The following is a 26,230-nucleotide window of genomic DNA, read 5'->3' on the forward strand; positions in this document are numbered from 1 at the left end:
CCAGAAAGGAGCGATTCTCTGTCCCCGCTCCTTGAGGGGGTCAGCATGCCCAAGAGGCGCAGGCATCACCGGCTGGCCCGACTCCTCCTCACCAAGCTTCCCCCGGAGCAGCCGCGCAGCGCCCAGCTCGGGGCAGACGGCCGGGTCCTCTGTGGAACCATCCCCGACCGTCCCGGCCTGGAGCCCCGCCGGCGGCTAGCCCGGCCGCCAACGCCTCCCCTCCCCTCCCCCTCAATCCCGCCCCCAGGGCCGCACCAAGCTCCCACTGCAGCGCCCCCAACGCTCTACCCGCTTCCCGATGCCCGCCCCCGGCCCCCCAATGCCGTCCCGCCGTGGTCGCCCCGGGTTCTCGCACGCCCCGCCCTCGGTTCCCACCGCTCCCCGCCTCCCCTTCCTCCATCCCCGCCGGGCAGGGCGCGCCTGAGACCCGCGCCGGGAGCGGCGGCCGGGGCCCCGAGTGGCCGGGAGGGGCTGGCGGGCTGGCGCGCGCGGCTCGGGTTTCGGCCCGCCCCCGGCGCCGGCGTGATCCCCTCCCGGGCGCGGGGCGGGGCCGGGCCCAGCTGGCCGCGCTCCGGGCGCTATAAGAGGGCGGCGGCCGCGGCGCGCCCTGCGCGGAGCTGGGAGCGCGATGGTCGGCCGCCGAGGCGCGGCAAGATGCTGGATGGGTCCCCGCTGGCGCGCTGGCTGGCCGCGGCCTTCGGGCTGACGCTGCTGCTCGCCGCGCTGCGCCCTTCGGCCGCCTACTTCGGGTAGGTGCCTTCGGCGGCCGGCGCGCACTGGTGGGCGGGGGCGGCGGGGGCGGCGGGGCCGGGGCGGGGTCGTCCGGAGTCCCCGAGGCACCCGGGGTGGCTGGGGCCGGGGCGCGGCGGGGCCGCCGGGTTGCCTGGCGCTGTTTGTTTGCGGCGCGCGCGTCGCTCCGTCCGCCGCGCGGCACGGCTAGAGAGGCGGGTGGACCCGTCGGGCTTGCGCCGGGCCGCGGTCCTCCGTGACCGCAGAGTCGTCGTCGTCGTAGTCGCCGCCGCCGCCGCCGTGAGCAGGACTGCCTCGCGCTTAAGGACTGGGATCAGGTCCCGACTTCCTTGGGCCGCGGTGTCCTTGCCAAAAGGCTGGAGCCTGAGTCCTCAGCCCCTGGCCATCGCCCACCTAGCAGCTTCCCCCCCTTTCTCTTCTCGAGAAGTTAATTTAACAGTAACAAAAACACGTACAAAATCCAGATGTTCCTCGCGCTGAGCCCCAAACGGAGAGAGAGAGAGAGAGAGAGAAATCCTCCAAGCTGGAGGAATTTATTTTTCTTGCGCTTTGCTTCTGACGCTGTGGCCCGGGCCCCGGCCCGCGGGAGCGCGTCCATGGGACCTGGCCGGGAGCGCAGGGCCAGGCCGGGGCGTCCCGCGGTGTCACTGCCCGTGCTCGCGTGTCTCTGGCAGCAGCGCTTTGCGGGGCTGTCGGCGCGTCTCTCTCTTCCTTTCTTTCCCTTCCTTCTTCCCTCGCCCTCTCCGAGGTCTGGGATGCCCAGTCCAGCGACCTTTACAGGGACCCTCGCTGCGCTTTGGGTGCGCTTAGGTGCAGGGTGGCGCCGTGCGAGGCAGCGCCCCGGGCCTCCCCGCCACCCTCCCGCCTCCTACCCCGAGCGCCGCCGCTGGGAGCCCTGGCTGGCCTTCGGATCCCAGCCCCCGACCTGGACGCCCTGGGCCACTCCCTCGGCCGGGCCGCCGCCCTCCGCCGGTCACCTGTTCCCGGTCCTCTGGCCTGAGCGCCAGCGCGCGGCGGGCTGGCCGGCAGAGGGCCCCGTTGGTCCAGGAATCTGGCACCCGCCTGGGCAGGGAGAGGCCGCCTGGGCCGAGGAGCCCTGCAGGTGTATCCTGTTCTCAAAGAAAATAAAATATTTTCATGGGAAACTTTCCCTTTGTGTTTTTCTTTCTCCCCCTTTCTTCTCTCTGTTCCTTTCTTCTGGGTCGTCTTCCAGGGTCAGCCCGGTGTCTCAGTTCCCTGGGGCCCCCACCCGCAGCCCTCTCCTGGCTGCAACTGTGGGTACGGGCTTGGGCTGGCACGCCACAGCATGCCATCTGTGCAGCCCGCAGCCTCACCCGGGAGTGCAGGAGGGAGGGCCACAGGTCCGCGGTGACTCACCGTGGCCTTGTCAGCCAGCTGTGCTTCCCTGCTCTCCGGCCCAGCGGAGGCGCTGCTTCTTGGGCTCGGGACACACCCTGGGCTTGTCCGGGCTGCAGCAGCTTTGTCCCTGCTGTGATCCGATTCCTGGAGACGGGGTGGCGCTGGGTCTTGGCCTCTCCTTCTCTGACCTATCTCTGGGCTTTGTGCCCTGGAGAAGGTCAAGGGGCTCTGCTGCTTTGTGTGCGTGTGTTTCAGCTCTCTTGCAGACAGTAAGTCCAGGCTGGTGCCAGGCGCATAGCAAGGACTTAAGTGCTGTTGTGGCTCCTCTGGCCAGGCCCCCTTGGCCCTGCTTCTTGGCTCCAAAGGACCCATCAAGGGAGAATTCCTGAGTCCTGTCTGAGGGCAGCTCTCCATGTAGCTGCCCTGTGGGAAGTCCAGAGGGCAAGCGTGCTGCCTTTGGGGACAGCTGACATTGCAGAGGGCAGCTAGGACTCTGTTTGACTGATGGAGAATGAGCACCTTCCTGAACCAGGGGCTGGGGGGCATCCTGGGTCAGGGCAGGCCAGGTTCTATCTGGGCTGCTGGAGGCCTTGGGCCCCACATAAGTCAGTTCCCAAGGTTGGGCTGGGGAGGGGAAGCAGGGCACAAAGGGCTCCAGGCTGGGTTGTGTGGAGGCCTCTCCTGCTGTGGCTCCTGGCCCAGCAAAGGCAGGGGGTGGCCCAGGGCATTAAAGGCCAGGCGGGGCTGGAGCTGGAGCGGGGCTGGGGTGGCCCTTCCCAGCTCCAGTCCAGGAAGCAGGGAGAAGGGGCTGGGATCTAGGGCCGTTTTTTCCCTTCCCCCTCTCGAAAGCTCTGCCTGGCACGGAGGCTCCCGGGCAGGAACGCGGCTCCAGTTACAGCCCAGGAACCCGGAGAGGAGAGGCTGGCCTGGGGGAGGGTCACGTGGACCCACGGGAGCCCTCCCTGCCTGTTCCCTGAGCTGCAACCCAACCCTGGCTGGCGCCCGCTGCCCTCCTAGAGGCCTCTGGCCACCAGGCTGGACCCCCTGTGGGGAAGAGGCTCCCCCTCGGCCTGGCCCTGCACCTTGGCCTGGCTAGCAGGTGGCATCTCCATCTGGTTCTCCCATGGCTGTGTCCCTGTGCCTCCTCACTGGCCTGGCCCCAAGCCCTTCTAAACAGAGGAGTAAGCAGGGAGGCCAGCCCGAGGTCATAGGGAGGGCTTGGGGTGCAGACTCAGACCCTCTCTCCAAGGTTACAGCAAGAGGGTGGTCCTGGTGGTGGTCTGAGGACATAGTTTGTCTTCCATTGGGAGGCCCCTCTTGCTTTGCCTTTGCTGGGTTGTGGTCTCAGCTGAGATGGTAGATCCGGATTAGATGCCGGAGCTGCTCCTCTGCTGGGCCCAGACCCTCTGGATGTGGAGTCAGGGCTGGGCCTGGGCCTGGGGGCTGTTCCTGCCCAGCAGGGCTTGGACCCCCACGTCTGGCTGCTAGGCTGCCTGGCTCCCTGGCACCTTGCAGCCCTTTCCTTAGGGGTCCCGGGCTGGCTCGGGATGAGGGCTGAGACTTCCCACTGGAGTTCTTCTTTAAAGACCCTGAGGCTGTTTTGTGGTGGTGGCCCTTGCAGTTTACATCACTCAGGAAACATTTGCAGGTTACTTTGGGGGCACGATGGTGGGAGACCAGGCCCTATCAATTTGTCCCCTTCTCTGGGCCTCAGTAGCCTGGAGGCCTGCCTGGAAGAGGCATAACCAAGGCTGGCACTGAGGGATTGTTGAGGTGCCCCCGGCCGTGGCCCCAGAGCCAGCCATCGGGGCTGGAAAGGTGCTTGGAACTGGTCCAGAAGCCAGGCTGGAGGGAGTGACCACTGTGAATTGGGGGCCTGGTGGGCCTCAGGGCTGGCCGAGGCTTTTTGTTATTGGCCGTAACTCACGTCCTGTAAAATCCACTCTTTTAATGTATACAGCCCCGTGATTTTGAGTACCTCATTTGCCAGGCCATGCAGCTCTCACCACTGTTTAATTCCAGAACGTTTTCCTCACCCCAGAAACCTCATACGCATTAGGCAGTCGCTGCCCATTCCCCTCCCCCAGTCCCTGGCAACCACTCATCTGCGTTCTTTCTCCACGGGTCTGCCTGTCCCGGACGTTTCCTAGAAATGGAATCCTATGCCGTGTGGCCTCCGCGCCTGGCTTCTCTCACTCAGCATCACCGTTGTAGCACGCGTCAGTATTGCCTTCTTTCTTACCACTGAGTTAGACTCGACTGGAAGACTCTCCGAGAGATTTTTTGAGTTCATCAGTTGACGGACATCTGGATCGCTTCCACTGTTGGCTGTGATGGATAATGTTGCTGTGAACGTTGGTATGTGAGGTTTTGTGTGTGTGTGTGTTTTCAGTTCTTGGGATACATAGAAGTGGAGGTACTGGGTCACATGGTAACTCTGCATGTGATGTTTTTGTTTTTGTTTTGTTTTATTGAGACAGAGTCTTGCTCTGTCACCCAGGCTGGAGTGCAGCTATGTGATGAAGGCTCATTGCTGCCTCCACCTCAGAGGCTCAACCATCCTCCCGCCTCAGCATCCCAGGTAGCTGGGACCACAGGCACAAGCCACTAATCCTGGCTAATTTTTTTAAATTTTATTTTTTGTAGAGACGGGGTTTTACCATGTTGTCCAGGCTGACTTTGAACTCCTGGGCTCAAGTGATCTCCCGCGTCAGCCTCGCAAAGTGCTGGGGTTACAGGTGTGAGCCCCTGCTCCCCGCCTGCATTTAGGTTTTTGAGGCCCTGCCAAACCCTTCTGGATGCAGCATTTTACATTTCTGCCGGCAGCGCAGAAAGGCTCGTTTCTCCACTTTCTCGCCGACACTGGTTTTCTGTTTTATTTTCTACTGCAGCCATCCGAGTGGGTGTGGAATGGCACCTTGTGTGGCTCTGACTGCATTTGTCAGGTGGCCATTGGCGCTGAGCATTCTTTCGTGGCCTCATGGCCCATGGATCTTCTTTGGAGAATGTCCATGCAGCTCCTTTGCCTGTTTTTAGTGGGGCTGCTTGTCTTTCTCCTGTTGAGTTATGAGAGCTCTTTACATATTTGGATCTCTCCTTGGACTGAGGAGAAACTTGTCTCTAGACCTGTGAGCCTGTGGGCGCTCTTACCCCTGCACAAGGAGCCAGCGACACCCCGGCAGCCCCACTGGGTGGGTGGGGGCAGCCAGGACATCCCCCGTTTCCTAGAGCCTGGTGTGGGGCAGTTCTGGGTGCTCAGGGGACTCTCAGAGGAGGCTGCGGAGAGGCTGCTGTCGCAGGCATGGGGAGGGGATGTGTTTCTCACATTAGTGCCAACATCAGATCCCACAGGGTCCAAGAGGGAGGCTGCTGGCTGTGGGCAGGACATACCCTGCCTGGTCCCATGGCTCTGCCTTTCTGTGCATCAGGCCTGGGCACAGCTGGCTGCCTGGACGAGGGGCACCTGTGGGTCCCTGGCAGGGCTGGAGAAGGAGGGGTGGGCCTGAGGTGTGGAATCATGGGGCTGTGTGGTGGGCTAGAGAAGCCTGGGAAGGGGCTGGCAAGAAGGCAGTGTCTGGGGTGACCCCTTGGCTGGGGCCTGGGTCAGGTGCTCTGAGCACTGTGGGCCAGGGGGTTTGGGAGCAGCTGAGAGCTCAGGCTTAGGTTTGGGCAGGCGCTGCCCTGGAGACCCGCCCCCTCCAACAAGTTAGGACACCCCAGGAAGCACGTGGGGCCTGGCATCAGGAAGAAAGGCCACACAGAGTGCTCTGAAGGGCCAGAAGGGCAGGGAGGAAAGAGGCCAGGCAGCTGCCTTGTTTCGAGAGATCGTGGAAGTGGCTCAGTGGGGCAGACCTCAGCAGAGGGCTGAGAGGAGGGGCCCTTGGGGCCAGGGGACTCCCTGGGGACTTCTTAGCATGGAGAGGAGAGGACAGGGCCAGTGGAAAGTCGGGGCATTTCTCCAGGACTCCTGGCCTGGGACCCCGTGGCCAGTAGAGGGACCCAGGTGCCAGGCTTCCCTGACAGTGGGGCCGTAAGTGGGACGGTCTGGAGTGTCAGCCTGATGGCCCCTGCAGGCGCTGGTGGCCTTCCTCCTTCCTGCCCTGCACCCAGGGGCCTTGGAACCCCCAGCCTCTCCCTGCCCGACCTGCTTGGGGGTCCTGGCTCCCTGGAGGGTGTGGAGGGTGTGTGGTAAGGACGGAGCAGCAGTGCCTGGCCTGCCACAGCTGAGGGAGCAGATGTCCTGTCCACAGCCGGTGGACGTCTGGTTGGGGAGACAGCTGGCCTCATCTTGCTCCCATCCTGCTGCGGGCTGCAGAGAGCCCCAGTGCCTGCCCTGGCCTGGGACCTTCCGCCGGCTGCTGGGGTGGCCCGGGCTGGGGGTGCCCTGCTCTGGGGTTTGGCCATCAAAGAAGCGTGTGGGTGACTCTTCCCCTAGGAAAGAGCACACAGGCACGGATACCTCCTGGAGGCTCTGGACCTGGGGGCAGGGAGGAGGTGATGCCTGTGGGAGGGTGGGGGCTGCGGGAAAGCGACACCTGTTGACAGGCCTCGGTTGCGCCACCTGATCCCGGCTGCAGCACGGGCTCCCTTTGTGCATTGTGCTGGGCGGGCGGCGGGGTGAGGACCGGTGCAGTTGTCTGGGACCAGGGTGGCTCCCGCAGGAGTGTCTGTGGGACTGGGGACTGAGCCAGGCCCCCAGAACCCAGAAGGCCAGCCACGAGTGGAGGTTCCCCAGACCCCATGCCTTCTGGCTGGATGTTGACCTCTGATGGGGCCGACCCCGAGGGTCAGGTGAGGCCCTTGGGGCACAGTGGTGCCATCTCCCCTGTGCTCCCAGGGCCTTGCCTGTCCCTCGGGGTCGGCCCTGGCTGCTGCTTCTTGCAGGAAGCCCAGTGACTGCCCCGATGCCTCCTTCTCTCCCTGCGTGCTCAGCTCTGGGGTTTGCCAGGAGGGTCCCTGTGGAGTCTCCTCAGATGCATCCTTCTCTCCCTGGTTGCTCAGGTCTGGGGTTGGCCAGGAGGGTTCCTGTGGGGTCTCTTCAGATGCATTCTATTCTCCCTGGTCGCTCAACTCTGGGATCAGCCAGGAGGGTCCCCTTGTGTTCTCCTCAGATGCATCCATCTCTCCCTGGTCGCTCAATTCTGGGATTGGCCAGAAGGGTCCCTGTGGGGTCTTCTCCAAGCTGCATTCTGTGTGCCCCCCTACCCCAAGACTCCCTCAAGCCTGAGGCTCTCCCTGCCAGGTGGATCTGTGTCACTCATTCACCTGAGAGCCCAGCCCCGGGTCCTACAGGACCCTGACTCTGGCAGGGCTGTGTCTACACTTGTGGCCAGACGTAGTGCAGTGCAGACCTGGCTGCCAGGCTGCCGCATCTTCCTGTGTGTGGACAATAGGCCAGGTGTTGATGGCCCCACCAGAGCAGCCATGCGGAGTGCAGCCCCGGCGGGGATGTGACCCTGGTTTTCCTTCAGGGGTCATATTCAAACACATCTGTGGTCCAGGCCGGGCAGGGTGGCAGGTGGCTGGGGATGGTCTTGCTGTGCCTGCTGACCTGGGTGGCACTGGGCCGCCCCAGCTCCGTGACCTGCAGCCTGGGCCCTCCCTGGAGCCTGTTGCCCTCCCGGCGTGGTCCTGGCAGGCTGGGCGCTGCTGCCCGCCAGAGGAAGCCCAGCTGTCCAGCTGGCAGTTGCAGCACCTCAGGACCGGTGGCCGGATGGGACGATGGAAAAAGGCAAGCCGCAGGCTGCATTTGTTTTTTTTAGCGATACCTGAGGTCAGTGCAGCCAGGGGAAGTGGGCTGGAGGTCTGGCCCAGGAGGAGCTGCTGCCAGAGCCTCCCAGAGCTGGAGAACGTCAGGGCCGGCGTCCCTCCTGGCCAGATGGGGACAGAGGCTGCAGCCCTGGAGTCACTGTGGGGTGGGGAGGGGAGCCAGGTGGACTTTGGGATGCCCCCTCTGTGACACCCACAGGAGAGTGAGCTCCAGAGGGTATGACAGTGTGGGAGGTGACACTGGTGGCCGCTGGAAGGTTGTGTGGCTCTCCCTGTCCTGCTGACCAGTTGTGTGGGTCTGCGGCTGTCTGGGAAGGCCATGGGGGGCTGTGGTCACTGAGCACAGAGGCCTCCTGGAAGCTTCTGCTCTTCATCTTTCCCCCGGGGGTCCTGTGTGCAGCCTTGGTTGCCTGTCTTGCAGCCCACAGACCAGCCATGTCCACTCTGGGGTCCAGGACTTTGCCCCAGAAAAGGGCAGTCAGCCCAAGTAGCCTGGGGGAGGTGGGCTGGCCTCTGTGGTCTGGTTTGGGGGACCCCATGGATGCTGCAGACACAGACAGGGCAGGGCTTATTCCCGGGGCTGCCGTGGGACACGGTGCTTTCAGCAGGGTGGAGGGAGGTGTCTCTCTCAGGCCCGAGGATGCCTCGCCTGGCAGGCACCTGGGCATCTGCACAGGCCACCCCTGCCATCCTTGCGGCATGTGCCCCACCTCCTCTTGGGTGCAGCTGGGCCCTGGTGGCGTTGCAGCCCTGAGGGACACAGCAGACGTGCTTGGGCTGGAAGCTGGGCTCGGGCTGGGTTGATTTGCAGACCACGGGGAGGGTGGAGAGTTGATCTCAGCCCCGGTTTCTCAGTGCTAGAATTTGTTTTGATTTTGTTTCACACAGAAATTAAACGCTGTCTGGCAGGACTGAGGTTTTGCTGGCGGGGCATTGTGGCTTCTGGAAATGCAGTCCCCTCTCCCTCTGCCCCAGCCTGGAGAAGAAAGCTGGGTCCCGGTCAGGGTGGCTAGACCTGCTGGCAGGAGGCAAGGAGGTCGGAGGCCGGCCTTGGTGATGTGTGCTCCCTCCGTAGGACTTCCTGTCTATCGTGCTGGGAGCTGGAAGGAGCCTGTGGCTTTAGGGACCTGGCAGTGTGGGGTGGCTATCCCTGTGTGTCTCGGGTTCTCTCTGGGGACAAGGCCCATTTGGCTGCCCTCAGGCTCAGGGCAAGGTGTCTGAGTGTCTGGGTCCTCCCAGGGTGGCCCGATCCCCAAGCAGCCAGGTCATGGCAGCATCAGGCCTAGCCCGAGGAGCTGGGGGCCGTCCCCAGACTCAGCCCCATGTGTGCTAAGCTCCACTCCTGTGGGGCTGGGGAATGGTCTCCACGGAGCTTCTGCAGGGGTCAGTGCTGACCACCGCGGCCAGCTTCCAGGGCTCAAGGAGGTGGCCGGGTCACCGCTCCCTGGAGCCACCTCCCCCATGGTCCCTGAGACCAGCACTGTCCGCGGCCCCATCTGCAGCATGGAACTGTTCTGTGTGCCCTGTGGCATGGCAGCCGCAGCCACATATGGGTGTTGAGACGTCTTCCTTCTCTCCAGAAGGCCTGTGTCCTCCTGCATGGCTGCACCTGGAATGACAGTCAGAGGTGGGAGGTGGCTGGGGCTTGAGGGGTATGGGTGTCCCATGGAGCCGTCGTCATCCGGGCCCTTCACCGGGGAGAGCAGTCATGAACTGGTGCTGCTGTGGGCCTGGCAGGGGTGCAATCAGGTCAGAGGCCACTTTCAGGTCCCAGCCCTGCCTCCGCACTCACAGGCTGCACAGGCGGCTACACTGTTTAATACCCTGACCTCAGTTTCTTGCCAGTGTAGCAGAGTCAAAAACACACTCACCAGGTAGTTTAGGACATGAAGACACGAGACACTGGAGAGCATAGATGCCCGTTTTCAGCAACAGGCCCACAAGACGCAGAGGCTTTTCTGCTTGAAACAACTAAAGCTGAATTTTTACATGGATCTTATGTGTGTACATGCATATATATGTATGTGTGTGTGCATGTATGTGTGTTTGCATTTGGATGGACATATGCATGTGTGTATACATGTATGCATGTGGGGGGTTGTGTGTCTGCACGTGCGTATGCGTGCATCTCTATGGGTTTATGGGTTCATATGGGTGTGTCTGTGTGTATACCTGAGTGTATGGGTGTATCTGTGTGTATGGGGGGTTTGTGTGGGTGTGTTCGTTCCTGTGGATGTGTGTATGTATGTGTCTGTGTGTATGGGTTTATGGGTTCGTATGGGTGTATCTGTGTGTGTGTGTGTGTGGGGGTTTGTGTGAGTGTGTTTGTTCCTGTATGTGTGTATGCATGTGTCTGTGTGTATGGGTTTGTATGGGTGTGTATGTATGGGTATATGTGTGTGTGTATGGGTTTATGGGTTTGTATGGGGGTGTGTGTGTACACATGTGTGTCTGTGTGTATGGGTGTATCTGTGGGAGGGTTTGTGTGGGTGTGTTTGTTCCTGTACATGTGTGTATGCGTGTGTCTGTGTGTATCGGTTTGTATGGGTGTGTATGTATGGATATATGTGTGTGTGTATACGTGTGTATATGGGTTTATGGGTTTGTATGGGGGTGTGTGTGTGTGTACACATGTGTGTCTGTGTGTATGGGTGTATCTGTGTGGGGGGTTTGTGTGGGTGTGTTGTTGTCTTTGTGCATGTGTGTGTGTGTATTTAACTTTATAAGTGTCAAAGAGTTGATGAAATGGTTGGTGGGCATCCCTAGAAATAGCAAGAATAGATGCTGAACAAGACAGCGTGAGGTTGGTTTGGTCTCATGGGATGAGGGTTCATAGTAAAGGCCATGGCCCACTAAGGAGAGAATACTCAGAGGAGACCCTCCCACAGCCCCAGGTGGCCCCCAGGGCAGGGCACAGCCACCATGTGTGCGCTGAGGCCTGAGTCACCAACATGGTCCCGGGCCCTGGCCTCATGCTGGGTTTTGGGTGGCCTGGCTCTGGGACTGCAGGTGGCCCTAGAAGCCTGGCTGGTGTGCACATAACGAGATCCTTTCCAAAATCTATGCTAGTGTCCTGGGGCTGCTGTCAGGCACCATAGACTGGCTGGCCTAAAACAACAGGACTTCTGTCTCAGGTCTGAAATCACGGCATCCGCAGGGCCATGCCCCTCTGGAGGCTTGAGGGGAGGGTCCTTCCTGCCTCTTCCAGCTGCCAGTGATGGCTGCGAACCGTGGGGCTCCTTGGCTGGTGACTGGCCACTTTACGCCCTGCCTCAATCTTCACGTGGCCCTCTCGTCCGCCTCTGTGTCTTCTCCTTTTTCTTATAAGGACAGCCTCCACTGGCTCTAAAGAGCCCACCGTGTCTGGGATGATCTTGCCTTGAGATCCTTATCTCAATTATTTCTGCAATGCTTCTTATTCCACATAAGGCCCCTGACTGAGATTGCGTTAGAAGCATTTGGTGGGGGATGCCGTTCCACCTACTGTAGTACCTTTATCCTCTCCTTCAACTTGTTTCTGCCAACTGTTTCCTCAGTACAGTGAGCAGCCCGGGGTCAGAGCTAACCAGGTCTGCACAGAAACACAACAGGAGCCTCGAAAAGACAGCCGCAGCCCAGGAAGCGGAGCAGCGGTGCTGAGTGCAGTGGCTCTCCTCACTCTGCCTCTAGGAAGGAAGACACTTGGGGATGGCTGCAAGGCTCGGGAAACCACAAAGACTGACCCAGCAAGTTTGGAAAAACCAAATAGAGCTAGAGGGGGAAAAAAGTAAGTAATGGCCTGATTTAAAAGCAGATTAGAAACAGCTGAAGGGAATTAGCACACTGGAAGATAAGTCAGAAGAAATTACCCAGAGTATACCAGAGAGGCGGCGAGATGTCAGACAGAGGGCAGGACACCTCGGCGACATGGGGAGGCCATGCCGGAGGCAGCCGAGAAGGGTGCGGGAGTGGGACAGGGCTGATATGTATGAGGGGAGAGGATGACAGTTTTCCGAAATTGAATAAAGCTGTAAAGAAGATTCCAGGAGCCCAGTGTCTTCCCAGGCCAAAAGTAAAAATAAGTTCACCCTGGAACATGACACATTAGAAGCACACAGCATGCTGGGCACAGTGCCTCATGCCTGTGATCCCAGCACTTTGGGAGGCTAAGGAAGGAGGATCACTTGAGTCCTGGAGGTGGAGGCTGCAGTGAACCAAGATAGCACTACTGCCCTCCAGCCTGAACAGAGCAAAGACCATGTCTCAAAAAAAAAAAAAAAAAAACCGGGTGCAGTGGCTCATGCCTGTAATCCCAGCACTTTGCGAGGCTGTGTTGGGCGGATCACCTGAGGTCAGGAGTTTGAGACCAACCTGGCCAACATGGTGAAACCCCGTCTCTACTAAAAATACAAAAATTAGCTGGGTGGCCAGGTGCAGTTCCTCACACCTGTAATCCCAGCACTTTGAAAGGCCAAGGTAGGTGGATCACCTGAGGTCAGGAATTTGAGACCAGCCTGGCCAACATAGCAAAACCCCGTCTCTACTAAAAATACAAAAAAATTAGCCAGGCGTGTTGGTAGCCGCCTGTAATCCCAGCTACTTGGGAGGCTGAGGCAGGAACAATCGCTTGAACCCAGGAGGTGGAAGTTGCAGTGAGCTGAGATGGTGCCACTGCACTCTAGCCTGAGCAACAGAGTGAGACTCCGTCTTAAAAAAAAAAAAAGAAAAAAAGAAAAGCTGCACAAGATTGAAGACAGAGAATCGTGAAAGCCATCTGAGAAAGAATACAGATGAAGCGTGAGGACACCAACAAGCTGGCGCCGACCTCAGGAGGCGGAGGCCCTGCTGCATAACGAGATGCAGGAAGGAGTGAGGGCAGAGCATGGGCTCTGAAGGTGCCATGGAGGGAGTGCTGACTGATAAAACAGTGTCTTGTTGGGCCCCCAAATGGAGGTAAAACACGCAATTAGCACATAACTCAGGGCAGGAGAGTCGATGGGAATGTGTTCTCTGGCCCTGTGCTGCCCAGGTAGAGAAGGCACTGACCAGCATCAGGCCTAGGTAGGTCACAGACACATGGTATAGCATTGAAGGTGACCGTGGAAATTACAAAAAAGACTATGCAACTTCAGATGAGCAGAGGGAAAATGTGGAATAACAACAACAACAACAACAACAAAAACCCAAAAAGAGGAAAAGAGGATGAAAAAACCCAGGACAGGCATGGTCAACAGAAAGGATGAGACAAGAGGGTAAACTGAGACTCCAGACCCTAGGGGATGAACTGCTCAAGGCGAAAGGCTGGGTTGATTGGAGTGTGGTTAGGGGCTTAGTCTAATTTCCCTGTAAGAGACACTCCAAGGATGGAGGATATAGAATGTTAGAGGAGGGGAGAGAACTCACCAACTCAGAGGGTTTAGGGCACAGAGGGAATCTCGAGAGAAGGAGGAGGAGAGGGCCAGATGGTGAACCAGGCTCTGCAGCATGACCTGAGTCTGTGACTTGGTCTCTGTTTGGCAGCCTGAGATGGTGACTCAGGCTCTCTATGGCAAACAGAAACCTAGGCTGTTACTGGGGTCACAGTCCCCACTATAGTGAACTGGAGCTGTGACTCAAGCTCTGTATGTGAACTGAGTCTGATTCAGGCCCTGTATGGTGACCTGAGGCTGTGACTCAGGCTCTGTGAACTGGGGGTGTAATCTGGGGTCTGCTTGGCAACCTGAGGCTGTGGCTGGGGTCACAGTTTCTGCTATGGTGAACAGGGGATGTGACTCAGGCTCTGTATGGTGAACTGGGGCTGTGACTCAGGATCTGTATGGCAAACTGAGCTGTGACTCAGGCTCTTTATGGTGAACTGGGGCTGTGACTCAGACTCTGTGGTGAACTGGGGCTGTGACTCAGGCTCTGTATGGTGAACTGGGGCTGTGACTCAGGCTCTATGTGGTGAACTGGGGCTGTGACTCAGGCTGTCTATGGTGACCTAAGGTTGTGACTGGGGTCACAGCCCCCACTACGATCAGCTTGAGCTGACCTGAGGCTATGACTCAGGCTCTGTATGGTGAACTGGAGCTATGACTCAGGCTTTGTAGAGCTCCCTGAGGCTGTGACTCAGGCTCTGCGTCATGACCTGAAGTTGTGACTGAGGCTGCAGTTTAGGAGCAACTGAAATGATGACAGTGATAGCTTTAAGTGCACATTTTAGAAGAGGAGAGAAACCAGAACGCACAGTACTGTTGAGAAGCTAGAGAGAACTACAGGCCAACATGAAAGGAAATAGAAGTAAGACATTGGAAATAGTGCCAACAGTAATTACATAAGAGTAGACATGCCGTAGAGATGACAGCGCACTTCTTGGAAATATCTGAGACTAATCCAGAAAGATGAGGCTCATTGCATTAGTTTCCTGTCTAGGGGAATCCCTACAGATTCTTCAGACAAAAACAGGAGAAAGCAATTAATAGATTCATGACAATAAATCTGAAAATTTAGATGAAACTGACAAAACCGGAAAAGAAAAGTAATAGAAACTAAGTCAAGATACAGAAATATTCATTAATCCTATAATAATTAAAGAAAATGGGGCATTGAGAATATAAAGTGCAGCCACATTGGAAAAACATCTGAGTTCCCAAGGGATTAAGCACAGAGTTTCCCTGTGACCCAGCAGCTCCCCTCCCAGGTGTATACCCAAGAGAAGTGAAAACATATGTCCACACAAATACGTGTGTGAATGTTCATAATGGCATCAGGTATGAAAGCTGGAAAATGAAACAACCCAGGTGCCTCTCAGCACATGACTGGGTGAGCACAACGTGTTCCATCCACACAATGGAATAGGATTCACCCTTAAGAGGAGGGATGTTCTGACACAGGCTGCAGCCCAGATGAACCTCGAGGACATTGTGTTCGGTGAAATAAGACAGCCACAAAAGGTGAATGCTGCGTGATTCCACTTAAATATCCAGGATAGGCAAATCCATCAAGACAGAAAGTGGATCAGGGCTGGGGGAGTTTCTGAGGAGATGGCAGGCCCTGTGTCTGACTGTGGTGATTGTTGCCCATATCAGTGAATTCACAGCGAATCTTGCAGTGGCTGAGTTTGTGGTGTGTGAGCTGCAGCCTGACCCTGCTCCACTGTGCTTGGCTCTGTGGTACGATTGCATGTCGAGGGTTAGTAGAAGCCCTGTCACAAGCACGTCCTTTGGGGCCATTTTTCCAACAGCGTGTGCTCACTTCCTGCTTGTGTGTCACATTTTGGTAATTGCAATATTTCAAAATTTCTCATTATGATTATATCTGTTATGGTGATCTGTGGTCGGTGATCATTGCTGTTGCTATTGTAAGTATTATGGGATGCCATGAGCCGTGCCCATGTAAGACAATAAACTTAATTGATAAACATTTTATGTCCTCATTGCTCCACCGACAGTCTATTCCCCATCTCTCTCCCTTTCCCCAGGCCTCCCTATTTCCTGAGACACAACAATATTAAAATTAGACCAATTAATAACCCTACAGTGGCTTCTGAGTGTTCAAGTGAAAGGGAGTCGCACGTCCCTCACTTTAAAGCGAAGAATGATTAAGGTTAGTGAGGAAGGCATGTCCAAAGCCAAGACAGGCTGGAAGCTGGGCCTCAGTTAGCCAAGCTGTGAATGCAAAGAAGTTGTTGAAGAAAATGGAAAGTGCTACTCCAGTAAACATACAAATGATAAAGTGAAACAGTCTTATTGCTGATATGGGGAAAGTGTGAGTGGTCTGGATAGAAGATCAAACCAGCCACAGCATTCCCTTAAGCCAAAGCCTAATTCAGAGTAAGGCCCTAATCCTCTTCAGTTTTATGAAGGCTGAGACAGGCCAGGAAGCTGCAGAAAAAAAGGTGGAAGCGAACAGAGGTTGGTTGACGAGGTTTAAGGAAAGAAGCGGTCTCTGTAACATGAAAGTGCAAGTGCTGTTGGAGACATTGCAGCAAGCTCTCCAGCAGATCCAGCTAAGATCACTGATGAAGGGGGCCACGGTAATAACAGATCTTCAGTGGAAATGAAACAGCCTTCTACTGAAAGAAGATGTCATCTGGGACTTCCATAGCTATAGAGGAGAAGTCAATGCCTAGCTTCAAAGCTTCAAAGGACAGGGTGACTCTCTTGATAGGGGCTAATGCAGCTGGTAACTTTTAAGTTAAAGCCAATGCCCATTCACCATTGCAACAATTCTATGACTGTTAAGAATTACGCCAAATCTACTCTGCCTGTGCTCTAGAAATGGAATAACAAAGCCTCGATGACAGCACATTTGTTCCCAGCCTGGTTTACTAAATATTTTATGCCCACTGTGAAGACCCACTGCTCAGAAAAAAAGATTCCTGCAAAATATTATTGCTCATTAGCAGTGCCCTGTTCACCCAAGAGCTCTGGTGGAGATGTGCCAGGAGATATATGTTGTTTCCATGCCTGCTAACACAATGTGCATTAATTCTCCAGCTCACAGATCAAGGAGTCATTTCAACTTTCAAGTCTTATTATTTAAGGCATTTCATAAGGCTACAGCTGCCATAGACAGTGATTCCTCTGATGGATCTGGGAAAAGTCAATTGAAAACCTGCTGGAAAGGATTCACCATTCTAGATGCCTTAAGAACATTCATGATTCATGGGAGGAGGTCAAAACAGCAGCATGAACAGGAGTTTGGAAGATGTTGATTCCAGCCCTCATGGATGACTCTGAGGGATCCCAGACTTCAGGGGAGGAAGTCACTGCAGATGTGGTGGAAGCAGCAAGAGAATGAGAATTGGAAGTAGAGCCTGGAAATGGGACTGAATTGCTGCAGTCTCATGAGAAAATGTGAATAGATGACGAGTTGCTTCTTATGGGTAAACAAAGAAAGTGGTTTCTTGAGATGGAATCTACTTCTGGTGAAGATGCTGTGCACATTGTTGAGATGACAACAAAGGATTTAGAATTGATATCAATTTAGTTGATAAAGCAGTGGCAGGGTTTGAGAAGAGTGACTCTAATTGTGAAAGCAGTTCCACTGTGGGTAAAACGCTAGCAAGCAGCATCACCTGCTGTAGAGACGTCTTTCATGAAAGGGAGAGTCCATTGATGTGGCAAACTTCATAGTTGTCTTGCTTTAAGAAATTTCTGGCTGGGCGCGATGGCTCATGCCTGTAATCCCAGCACTTTGGGAGTCCAAGGCAGGCGGATCAAGAGGTCAGGAGTTCCAGACCAGCCTGGCCAACATGGTGAAACCCCGTCTCTACTAAAGATACAAAAAAAAAAAAAAAAAAAAAGAAAGACATTTCCACAGCCACCCCAAACTTCAGCAGCCACCACGCTGACCAGTCAGCAGCTACCAGCATGGAGGCAAGACCCTCCCCCAGCGAAAAGGTGACAACTCAGTGAAGCTCAGATGATTGTTAGCCTTTTTTAGCAGTCCAGTGTTTTTAACTAAAGTATATGTATTATTTTTAAGACATAATGCTATTGCTCACTTAAAGACTATAGTGTAAGCATACCTTGTAGAAGCACTGAGAAACAAAAAAACTCATGTGATTTGCTTTATTCTGACCTTCTCTTTATTGTGATGGTCTGGAACCAAAGCTACAACATCTTCAAGGTGTGCCTGTGTATCTCAGTAAAGCTGTTCAGAAAGAAAAGAAAAAAGAAACTGGATCAGAAAGGAAATGTTTTTGCCAAGAATAGCTCAGTCCTTAGATGGCTTCATGGCCAGTTCTTCAGAACAAACAGGTAAGAAGATACAATTCTCATCTGATACAAACTCTTCTAGGAAAATTAAACAGAAGACCCCTCACACAGGCACTGAAACTCAGTGGGAAGAGCTAGAGAGAAGAAAATCACAAACACAGATGTGAAAATCCTAGGAAGACACTGTCAGAAGACATCTAGCCCCATAGAAAAGGATGGAGCCTGTCCTGGCCAGGTTGAGTCCAGGAAGACAAACTTCCACAGAACATTCGTCAGTTTCTGTAGCTCACTGCAACAGTGAGTCTGCAGTGAGCTGTCATTGTGCCACTGCACTCCAGCCTCGGTGGCAGTGTGAGACTCTTCCTCTAAGAAAAAGGAAGGAAGGAAGGAAGGAAGATGAGAGAAAAGTCATACCTCAAAAGATGTAGGGATGACATTTGATAACATTCAATATTCATTTATGATTTTTTTTTTTTTTGAGACGGAGTCGCACTCTTGTCACCCAGGCTAGAGTGCAGTAGCGTGATCTCAGCTCACTGCAACCTCTGCCTCCCGGGTTCAAGTGAGTAGCTGGGATTACAGGCGTGCACCTCCATGCCCAGCTAATTTTTATATTTTTAGTAGAGACAGGATTTCACCATGTTGGCCAGGCTGGTCTCGAACTCCTGACCTCAAGTGATCCTCCCACCTCGGCCTCCCGAAGCGCTGGGATTACAGGCGTGAGCCACTGCGCCTGGCCTCATTTATGATTTTTAAAGGTTCTTAGCAAACTAAGAACCAAAGGGCGCCTCTGTGGCTGGAAATGCTGTTTGGGCATCAGACTTCACGCTGAAATGTTGAAGGCATTCCTCTGAAGATGAAGAACAAGATCAGGATGGCTGCTGCCACCTTTATATAAACCGGGGTGATGCAGGCTGGTTTTTTTGTTAGTTTTTAGATGGTCTCAGTCTGTGACCCAGGCTGATGTGTGGTGGTGTGTTCGTAGCTCACTGCAGCCCCCACCTCCCAGGCCTGTGCCATTTGCTGAGTGTGGAGCAAGTTCCATGGATTCTGGATAGGCCATCTGTGCGCCAGCACAACTCACATCTGTGTGGGGAATAATGTGCTTCCTCCATCTTTGGGTCTTTGCTTGGTCCGGTGTAGCCACAAATGCGCACACACATGCTGCCCTTACCGAGCTTATCCACCCCCTGCTGGGTTCTGCTTGTCCACTGAGCACACCTGGGGCGCGACTCGGCATGGATTCACATGGGGTGGCTGGCTGCCCACGGATCACGTGACACGCCACAGGGCGTGTGGATCCGACGTTCCCAGCTGCTCTCCTACTGTCTCCAGCACATTCCTATAACAAGGCTGTGTTGAATGGCATGCTGGGAAGGTACAATGCACGTGCAGGCTGTGCTTCCAGAAAGATGTGATTATATCTGTAATTGTCGGGCATCTTAGTTTACGCAGGCTGCTATGGCAAAACACCACAGCCTGGGAGCTTGTGAAACACAGAAGTGTGCTGCTCACAGCTCTGGAGGCTGGAAGGCCAAGGTCAAGGTGTGGCAGATTCTGTGTCTGGTGAGGTCACTTCCTGGTTCATAGACAGTGCCTTCTCCCCATGTCCTCACATGGCAGAAGAGGCAAGGGTCTCTCTAGGGTCCCTTTTATTTATTTATATTTTATTTTATTATTATTTTAACCACAGCTCACTGCAACCTTGACCTCCCAAGCTCAGGTGTTTCCCCCGCCTCAGCCTCCTGAGTAGCTGGGACCACAGGCATGCACCACTGCACCTGGCTAATTTTTAAATATTTTATAGAGACCAGGTCGCACTGTGTTGCCCAGGCTGGTCTCGAACTCCTGACCTCGAGTGATCCTCCCGCCTTGGCCTCCCAAAGTGCTGGGTTTACATGCGTGAGCCACCGCACCCAGCTTGGGGTCCGTAAGGACACTAATCCTGTTCATCACCTAATCACTTTCCAGAGGCCCCACCTCCTAATGCTACCACTTTGATGGTGTTAGGTTTGACCATATGAATTTGGGGAAGACACAAACATTCAGATCCCTACAGTGGATTATTTGTAAAGTTTCCTAGATATGTCAGTTTGGAATTCCAGCCGTGGAAGAGTGTCTCCCCATGTCCTTGACAATATTCTCATCAGACATTTGATTTGTGCTTATTAATTAACGAAGCATAATGTATCAATATAGTTTTTTTTCTTGAGATGGGGTCTTGCTGTGTTGCCTGGGCTGGTCTCCAGTTCCTGGGCTCAAACAACCCTCCCGTCACGGTCTCTGGAGCAGCTGGGCAGGCAGGCACAGAAAGTCTTGGAGTGGGGCTGAGTGTCGGCTCATGGGTTTGAAGAGCCAGTTGGTTTCCTTCCCTTGGCCTGTGGGTTTATACCCTTTGTCTTCAGTCGGTTCCTTTGTTATTGGTTTATAGGAAGAGATATGTATCCAGACAGACACACACACACACACACACACACACACACACACACACACACACACACACACACACACACACACACACACACACACACACACGTGCACAGCGCTGGCCCCTGGTCTGGGGTGTGAGTTGTAGGCATTTGCCCCAGATAAAATTTGTCTGTTGATCTCTGGACTCTGCGCTGCCTCTTTTTTGTTTTTTGCTATGCAGAGATTTTTATACTTTTGAGTAGTCAAATATATTCACTTTTCAGTGACTTCTGAGTTCTGAGTCTCACGGAAGAAAGCTTCTCTGTTCTGAGGTTGTGTTGGGAACCACTTCTCCCTTCTTCAGCCCTTCTGTGGCTCTGTCGCGTGGCAGACAGAGAGCCCCACCTGGGAGCCCTGCCTGTCAGGAGGGTCTGGGCCCCCTCTGCTGGGCCCACGCTCTGAGATCGCCCATCCTGTTCCCCAGCATGCCCTGCGGTGCCTGTGGTCTGCCTGTTTATCCTCAGACCTGCACCCCCTGAGGCTGTGAGTCCCCTCAGTTGGCTGCATGTGGAGCCCACCCTGATAATGAAGGAGGCATGGGGCAGGGGTTACCCAGGGTGGGAGAGGTGAGGAGACAGGAGCTTAAGAAGGCCATGGCCAGAGCAGCACAGAATTCAGTGACTACTCCAGGGAAGGGCGTAGCCCTTGGGCCTCAGGCCATCCCTTGCCACTGCTGGGCTGGGGCCACCCTCCCTCCACACCCTTCTGCCAGTGCCGACGGCCCACCCTGCCCACCCTGCCTGGCCTTGGATCAGGGTCAGTCACCTGCGGCTGCGTTTAGGGAGTTGCCTCTGATAGAGGGGTGTCCTGGGGCCAGAGGGGAGGGCAGCTGCCTGGCAAGTCTCCAGGTGTAGCCACACTTGCTGCCCTGCTGTCTGCCTGCTTCAGGGGTGCCCTAGGGAAGGCTGGAGGACTCAGCTAGTCACCGTCAAACCAGCTCTCAGTGCCCCGGCGTGCTCGGGCCTCACACTGACCAGTGTGGGCAAGGTGGTGGGTCACAGGGAGAGGGCAGGGCAGGCTGACATCCTTGACAGGGAGGGAGGGGTGGCTCCGGTAGATGGGGCTTCTCCCCCTCCTCCTCGTCCCCTTGTCCCCTCGTCCCCTACCCTCCTCCTCTCCCCTTTTCCCCTCCCCTTCTTCTTCTTAATGCCCTCCCTCTCCCCTCCCCCTGTGCCCTGTCCACACCCACAGTTGGGTTTTGCAGCTTGTGGAGGGCCCACGCCGGCCTGGCTGTAGGGGTTTTCTGGGACAGTGGCTTGGGGCTCGTGGGTCCTGGCGGGTCCAGGCCTGGGGAGGCACAGGTGGGAGGCTGTCGTCTTCCTGAGGGCTGTTCTGGTCACAGCTGTGGCATTCCGTCTGGGGATGGAGGTCTCCATCTGCAAGCTGCCCTTGTGTGTGAGGTGTGGCTCTCCTGGCCTTACTCCCCAGCCTGCCTCCCGCCCTAGCCCTGCTCTGTGTGCCCAGCTGTCCTGGGACATCCCATCCCTAGCCCTGGGGCTTGGAGGTGTCTGTGCATGGATGCCCACAGTGCCGCCCCGTGCTCCTGTCCTGACCCCTAGGGCATCTGAGGGGACCTGTCTGCCCCGCCCTGCCTTCCCTCACCCAGGCCTCTCCCAACCTCAGCCCACGGCAGTGTCCGGGCTCGGAGGACTGGCTGGTCCCTCCTGTCCTCCCCATGGGGCCCGTTGTGCTGCATGGGGCCTGTGCCTCGGGGACCTTGGGGATTTGCTAGAAGGGCCCTTGGGCTCCTCCTCTACCCACTCCCTGGCAGCCTGGCACATGGGTGTGTGTCCTGAATCCTGGGCATGGCCTCCCCAAGTGAAGACCCCCTCCACGGCACCCGTTGGTGGCTCACTGACTGGTGAGGGGCCGTTGCAGGTCCTTCTGCAACTCTGGCTCAACTCCGAGGGCTCATGGGGGCTCAGGCTGGCTCTGAGCATCCTGGAGGAGCAGACCCCAGCTTAGGGGGCAGGATGTCAGCTTGGCCGGGCAGGGTATCTCAGCACGCCCACCAGGTGGGTGGCTCTTGTGGAGGGGCTGTGGGGTCCTTCCTTGGGCCTCTACCTGCTCCCTCTGTGGCCTGCGCCTGTGGTCCTGGAGGCAGGTGCCCCTCAGTAGCCTTGGGGTCACCTGTGTGGCCTTGCCTTTGATGGGGTGTGCTAGGGAGCCTCTTGGGCCCCTCCCCTCCATACCCTTGGGCAGGAGCTACTCCCTCGGGGTGGGTGGCGGGGCCTAGCAGGGCCATGCGAAGGTGTGGGGGGAGCCTTCCCAAGCTGGCACCCCGGTGGCTCCCAGAACATCCTGAGTGCCGTTCTCTGCTGAGGTCTGCTGGCGGTGGGTTGGGCAGCATGTGTCCAGTGATGCTTTCGGGAGGGGCCTCTGAGCCCTGGCCCTGTCCAGGCGGGTGCCCTCCTAAGGGCTGGAGGGCTGAGTCTGGCTTGAGGTGGCCGTGCCTGGGGCCCCTGACATTCAGTCCACCCATGTGGGGACACTGAGCTGGCAGGTCTGACACAGAGCTGCAGAGCATGCTCGGTCAGTCCCAGGATAGACAGGTGACATGGGGGCAGGGGCAGGGTTTGGGGTTGAGGGCTCTTGGCTCGATATGGGCGGGGCTGGGCCAGGGCAGGGTGTAAGGGAAGCCCTGTGAAGTGAGCCCAGCAGCAGCAGTAGGTGAGCCAGCAGCCGGCTGTGGGGAGGGGGCACCCAGTGGGGTGGAGCCGGGTTCCTGGAGCAATTGAGGTTGGGGATGCATCCTCGGTGCTGGGGGCTGGTGCAAGGCCTCGTGTAAAGATGGAGGGTGGTGTGCATCAGCTCAGAGGCCCCCAGGGGTAGCCTATGGGGATGGGTTAGCAAAGGAGGATGTCCAGACTTGGTGAGGTGAGGGGGGTAGAGTGTCAGAGAACCAAGAGCCACTTCCCAGTGCCACACCCAGGCACTGAGGTGGGGAGACCCCAGCTGGAACCTGGGGACATATGCGTAGACTGCAGGAGTGCTGGGAAGCTGCAAGGGGACACAGGACTGTAGACATCCCAGCAGGTCATGGCAGAGGGTAGGGGGACCTCAGGCGGGGTCCTGTGGGTCAGCTGGGGCCAAAGAGGGTGGAGGATGTGGCAGATGCCCATCAGGCATAGCTTGGGATTCAGGCTCCGGAGCCTCCTCCCTGCCCACAGCCCTAGGCGGGGCTGTCCTCTTGCGTATGTTGTGTGTGTTGTGGGGGTCTTATCTGTCCAGTGCAGCCAGAGTCAGCTAGACTCCCTGAAACTGTGGGGGTCGAGTCGGCAGCAGAGACAGCCCTGTGATTGCTGAGACCATGCTCGCTGGAGTGGGGGCCGTGGGTGTGCAGGGGGCCAAGGCCCTTCTCGCCTCCCCCTCCCCTGCCTGGCTCATCTTGGATTCTTTCTGCCCCCTCACCCCCGGATGGACACACCTGTCCCCTGTACCCTGGCCACCGAGACACCTGGCCAGGCTCCAGCAGGGCTTCCTGGGGCCGGGCTCATGCTGGCCTCTCTGTGCCCAGGCTGACGGGCAGCGAGCCCCTGACCGTCCTCCCGCTGACCCTGGAGCCAGAGGCGGCCACCCAGGCGCACTACAAGGCCTGCGACCGGCTGAAGCTGGAGCGGAAGCAGCGGCGCATGTGCCGCCGGGACCCGGGTGTGGCAGAGACGCTGGTGGAGGCCGTGAGCATGAGTGCGCTCGAGTGCCAGTTCCAGTTCCGCTTTGAGCGCTGGAACTGCACGCTGGAGGGCCGCTACCGGGCCAGCCTGCTCAAGCGAGGTGAGTGTGGCCGGCCTGGCCCTCAGGAGGGCCCCTGACAGAGGTGGCAGCCCAGGCCTTGTCCATATCCCAAGAGGCCCCTCTCAGGCTGCGCTCCTGGGGACGCCGGGCCCAGCCTGCCCAGAGCTCCTGGGCCTAGGCCCTGGAAAGGGCAGCCCCTGGACCTCCCTGAGTGCTGCCTGTCCTGCCTTGCTTTAGGCACAGGCACAGTCGTTGCTGGTGGCCAGGGCGTGCTGACTTGGCCTTTGACGGGGCCCCAGGCTACCCGGGGCTGCCCCGACAGCCCTTGGCTCCTGCCAGATGGCCCAGTGCCCAGTGGGCTATGCCTGTGCAGACTCTCTTCCTGCCCCTCCCACACTCACGAGGGCTTCTCTGCTGCCTTATTTCAGCCACCCTCCCACCCAGCCTCCTCCCGCCCCCTCCCACCCAGCCTCCTCCCGCCCCCTCCCACCCAGCCTCCTCCCGCCCCCTCCCACCCAGCCTCCTCCCGCCCCCTCCCACCCAGCCTCCTCCCGCCCCCTCCCACCCAGCCTCCTCCCGCCCCCTCCCACCCAGCCTCCTCCCGCCCCCTCCCACCCAGCCTCCTCCCGCCACCCTCCCACCCAGCCTCCTCCCGCCCCCTCCCAGGGGCTCTCCACCGCCTATTTCAGCAGCCCTCTCACTTCAGCTTCTGGAGTAGCTGGGGCTGCAGCCATGTTTCACTGCACTGCATGAGCTTGTTTAAAAATTGGGGACCCAAGGCCCAGGGCCGGGAAGGCCTTGCCAATGGCCCCATGGTGAGGCTGGGAGGTTCGAGACCCTGATGGGGACTGTGACCACGGAGCCAGAGCCATGGCCATGGCGGGCTCTGGTTTCTCCCCACAGCCAGCCCTGCGCCTGGGACACCTGGGCGTTTCCTACCCTCTGGTGCCCAGGGCACACCCACACCCTGTCCCAAGCGCAGCACCAGGAAAGATGCTCTGAGCCCCCACATGTGATTCATACTCTTGGGGTGGTTTGGCCGCAGGACAGTGAAGGGGGAGCTCTGGGCAGCCTGGGCTCACTGACCGGCCCTTGCCAACCCCAGGCTTCAAGGAGACTGCCTTCCTCTATGCCATCTCCTCGGCTGGCCTGACGCACGCACTGGCCAAGGCGTGCAGCGCGGGCCGCATGGAGCGCTGTACCTGTGATGAGGCACCCGACCTGGAGAACCGTGAGGCTTGGCAGTGGGGGGGCTGCGGAGACAACCTCAAGTACAGCAGCAAGTTCGTCAAGGAATTCCTGGGCAGACGGTCAAGCAAGGATCTGCGAGCCCGTGTGGACTTCCACAACAACCTCGTGGGTGTGAAGGCAAGTGGGGTGGGGCTGGCGGGGTGGGAAGGAGGGCCAGAGAGAGCATCGGGGGGTAGTGGTGGGGTGCAGGGCTGGGGGCAGGGCTGCAGCAGGGCGGGCAGGCACACAGTGGAGTGGCCTTCTGCAGGAGGGTGGAGGCTGTGCAGTGCCAGCCATGGTCCTGGAGCCTCTCATGCCCATAAGGCTCCCTACCCACCAAACGGGGCACTAGCCATGGAGAGGTACCTCAGGTTCTCTGTAGAGGGGTGCCTCATGTATGCCTGCAGAGGGGCCCCGACGGTCCCTGTGGGGCCACCAGGAGGGTCTCCTTGGTTCGGCAGTCTAACCAGTATCATGGCACTGTGGGCCCCACCTGTGAGCCAGCTGGCAGGCTTGTCACCAAGACCGGTGGGAGGAAGATGTGCCCCCCACAGACCAAGGCGGGAGGCATGGTGGGGAGGGGATCCCAGGGAAGGGTTAAGGGTATGGAACCCACTCATCCAAGTCAGGGGAGTCTCATTCTGCCCCACCAGCCCTCTCCGTGGCCAGGCCTCTGTTCTGAGAGACAGAATCCCGACCTAAAGACTTCGGGGTAAAAGGGCTCTCTCCTGGGCCCTTCCAGGGGCCACTGGCTGTTGGGGTGGCTGACCCGGGGTGACCCTGGCTCTCTGGTCATCCTTCGTGCTACCTGCAGCCTGTCAGTGCCCAGGTCCACATGTCTGGGGGAGTCCAGGCTGGACCTGTAACCCCACTCTGCACAGAGCCCCCAGCATCTCTGCAGTTCCTGAACAGGGATGGCCAGGGTTGACACCTCTGTTGGAAGCTGAGGGGCATTTCTCCCTCCTGCCTTCATCTTCACATTTGCCAGGCAGGCTGGGAATGTAGAGCCCCAGCCTGGGGAGGGGTAAGGTAAATAGAGCCGGCCCTGCTCTGAGCCCCACTTGATTGAGAAGTCAGAGTACCCAATCACCCACTTACTAAAGGATCAGCCTCCCCTGTTTGGGCCTCTTGTGCCTCCTTCCGCCTTCTTGGGCAGGGGAGAGCCTTCGAAGGCAGATTCAAGCCCCCAGCAAGGCCCTTTCTTTTCCTTTGTGTATGACCCCCCTTCCCCTCTTTGC

The 26,230-nt window shown here is 57.4% G+C and overlaps 1 protein-coding gene across 2 annotated transcripts in view; it reads left to right on the forward strand.

Annotated features, from left to right (window-relative positions):
* Positions 1–530: 530 nt before the first annotated feature.
* Positions 531–26,230, forward strand: part of WNT9A (Wnt family member 9A) — a 36,275-nt gene continuing 10,575 nt past the window's right edge. Inside the window, exons 1-3 of one of the 2 annotated variants that reach the window (XM_054467484.2) lie at positions 531–749; positions 23,545–23,801; positions 24,868–25,130. In XM_054467484.2, the coding sequence (XP_054323459.1) occupies positions 655–749; positions 23,545–23,801; positions 24,868–25,130 (615 nt within the window). In that variant the 5' untranslated portion in view covers positions 531–654. The remainder of the gene's footprint in view (positions 750–23,544; positions 23,802–24,867; positions 25,131–26,230) is intronic. The other variant, XM_054467475.2, reaches the window with a different exon arrangement.

Source organism: Pongo pygmaeus, chromosome 1 (genome assembly GCF_028885625.2).
Source record: "Pongo pygmaeus isolate AG05252 chromosome 1, NHGRI_mPonPyg2-v2.0_pri, whole genome shotgun sequence".
Lineage (NCBI taxonomy): Eukaryota > Metazoa > Chordata > Mammalia > Primates > Hominidae > Pongo > Pongo pygmaeus.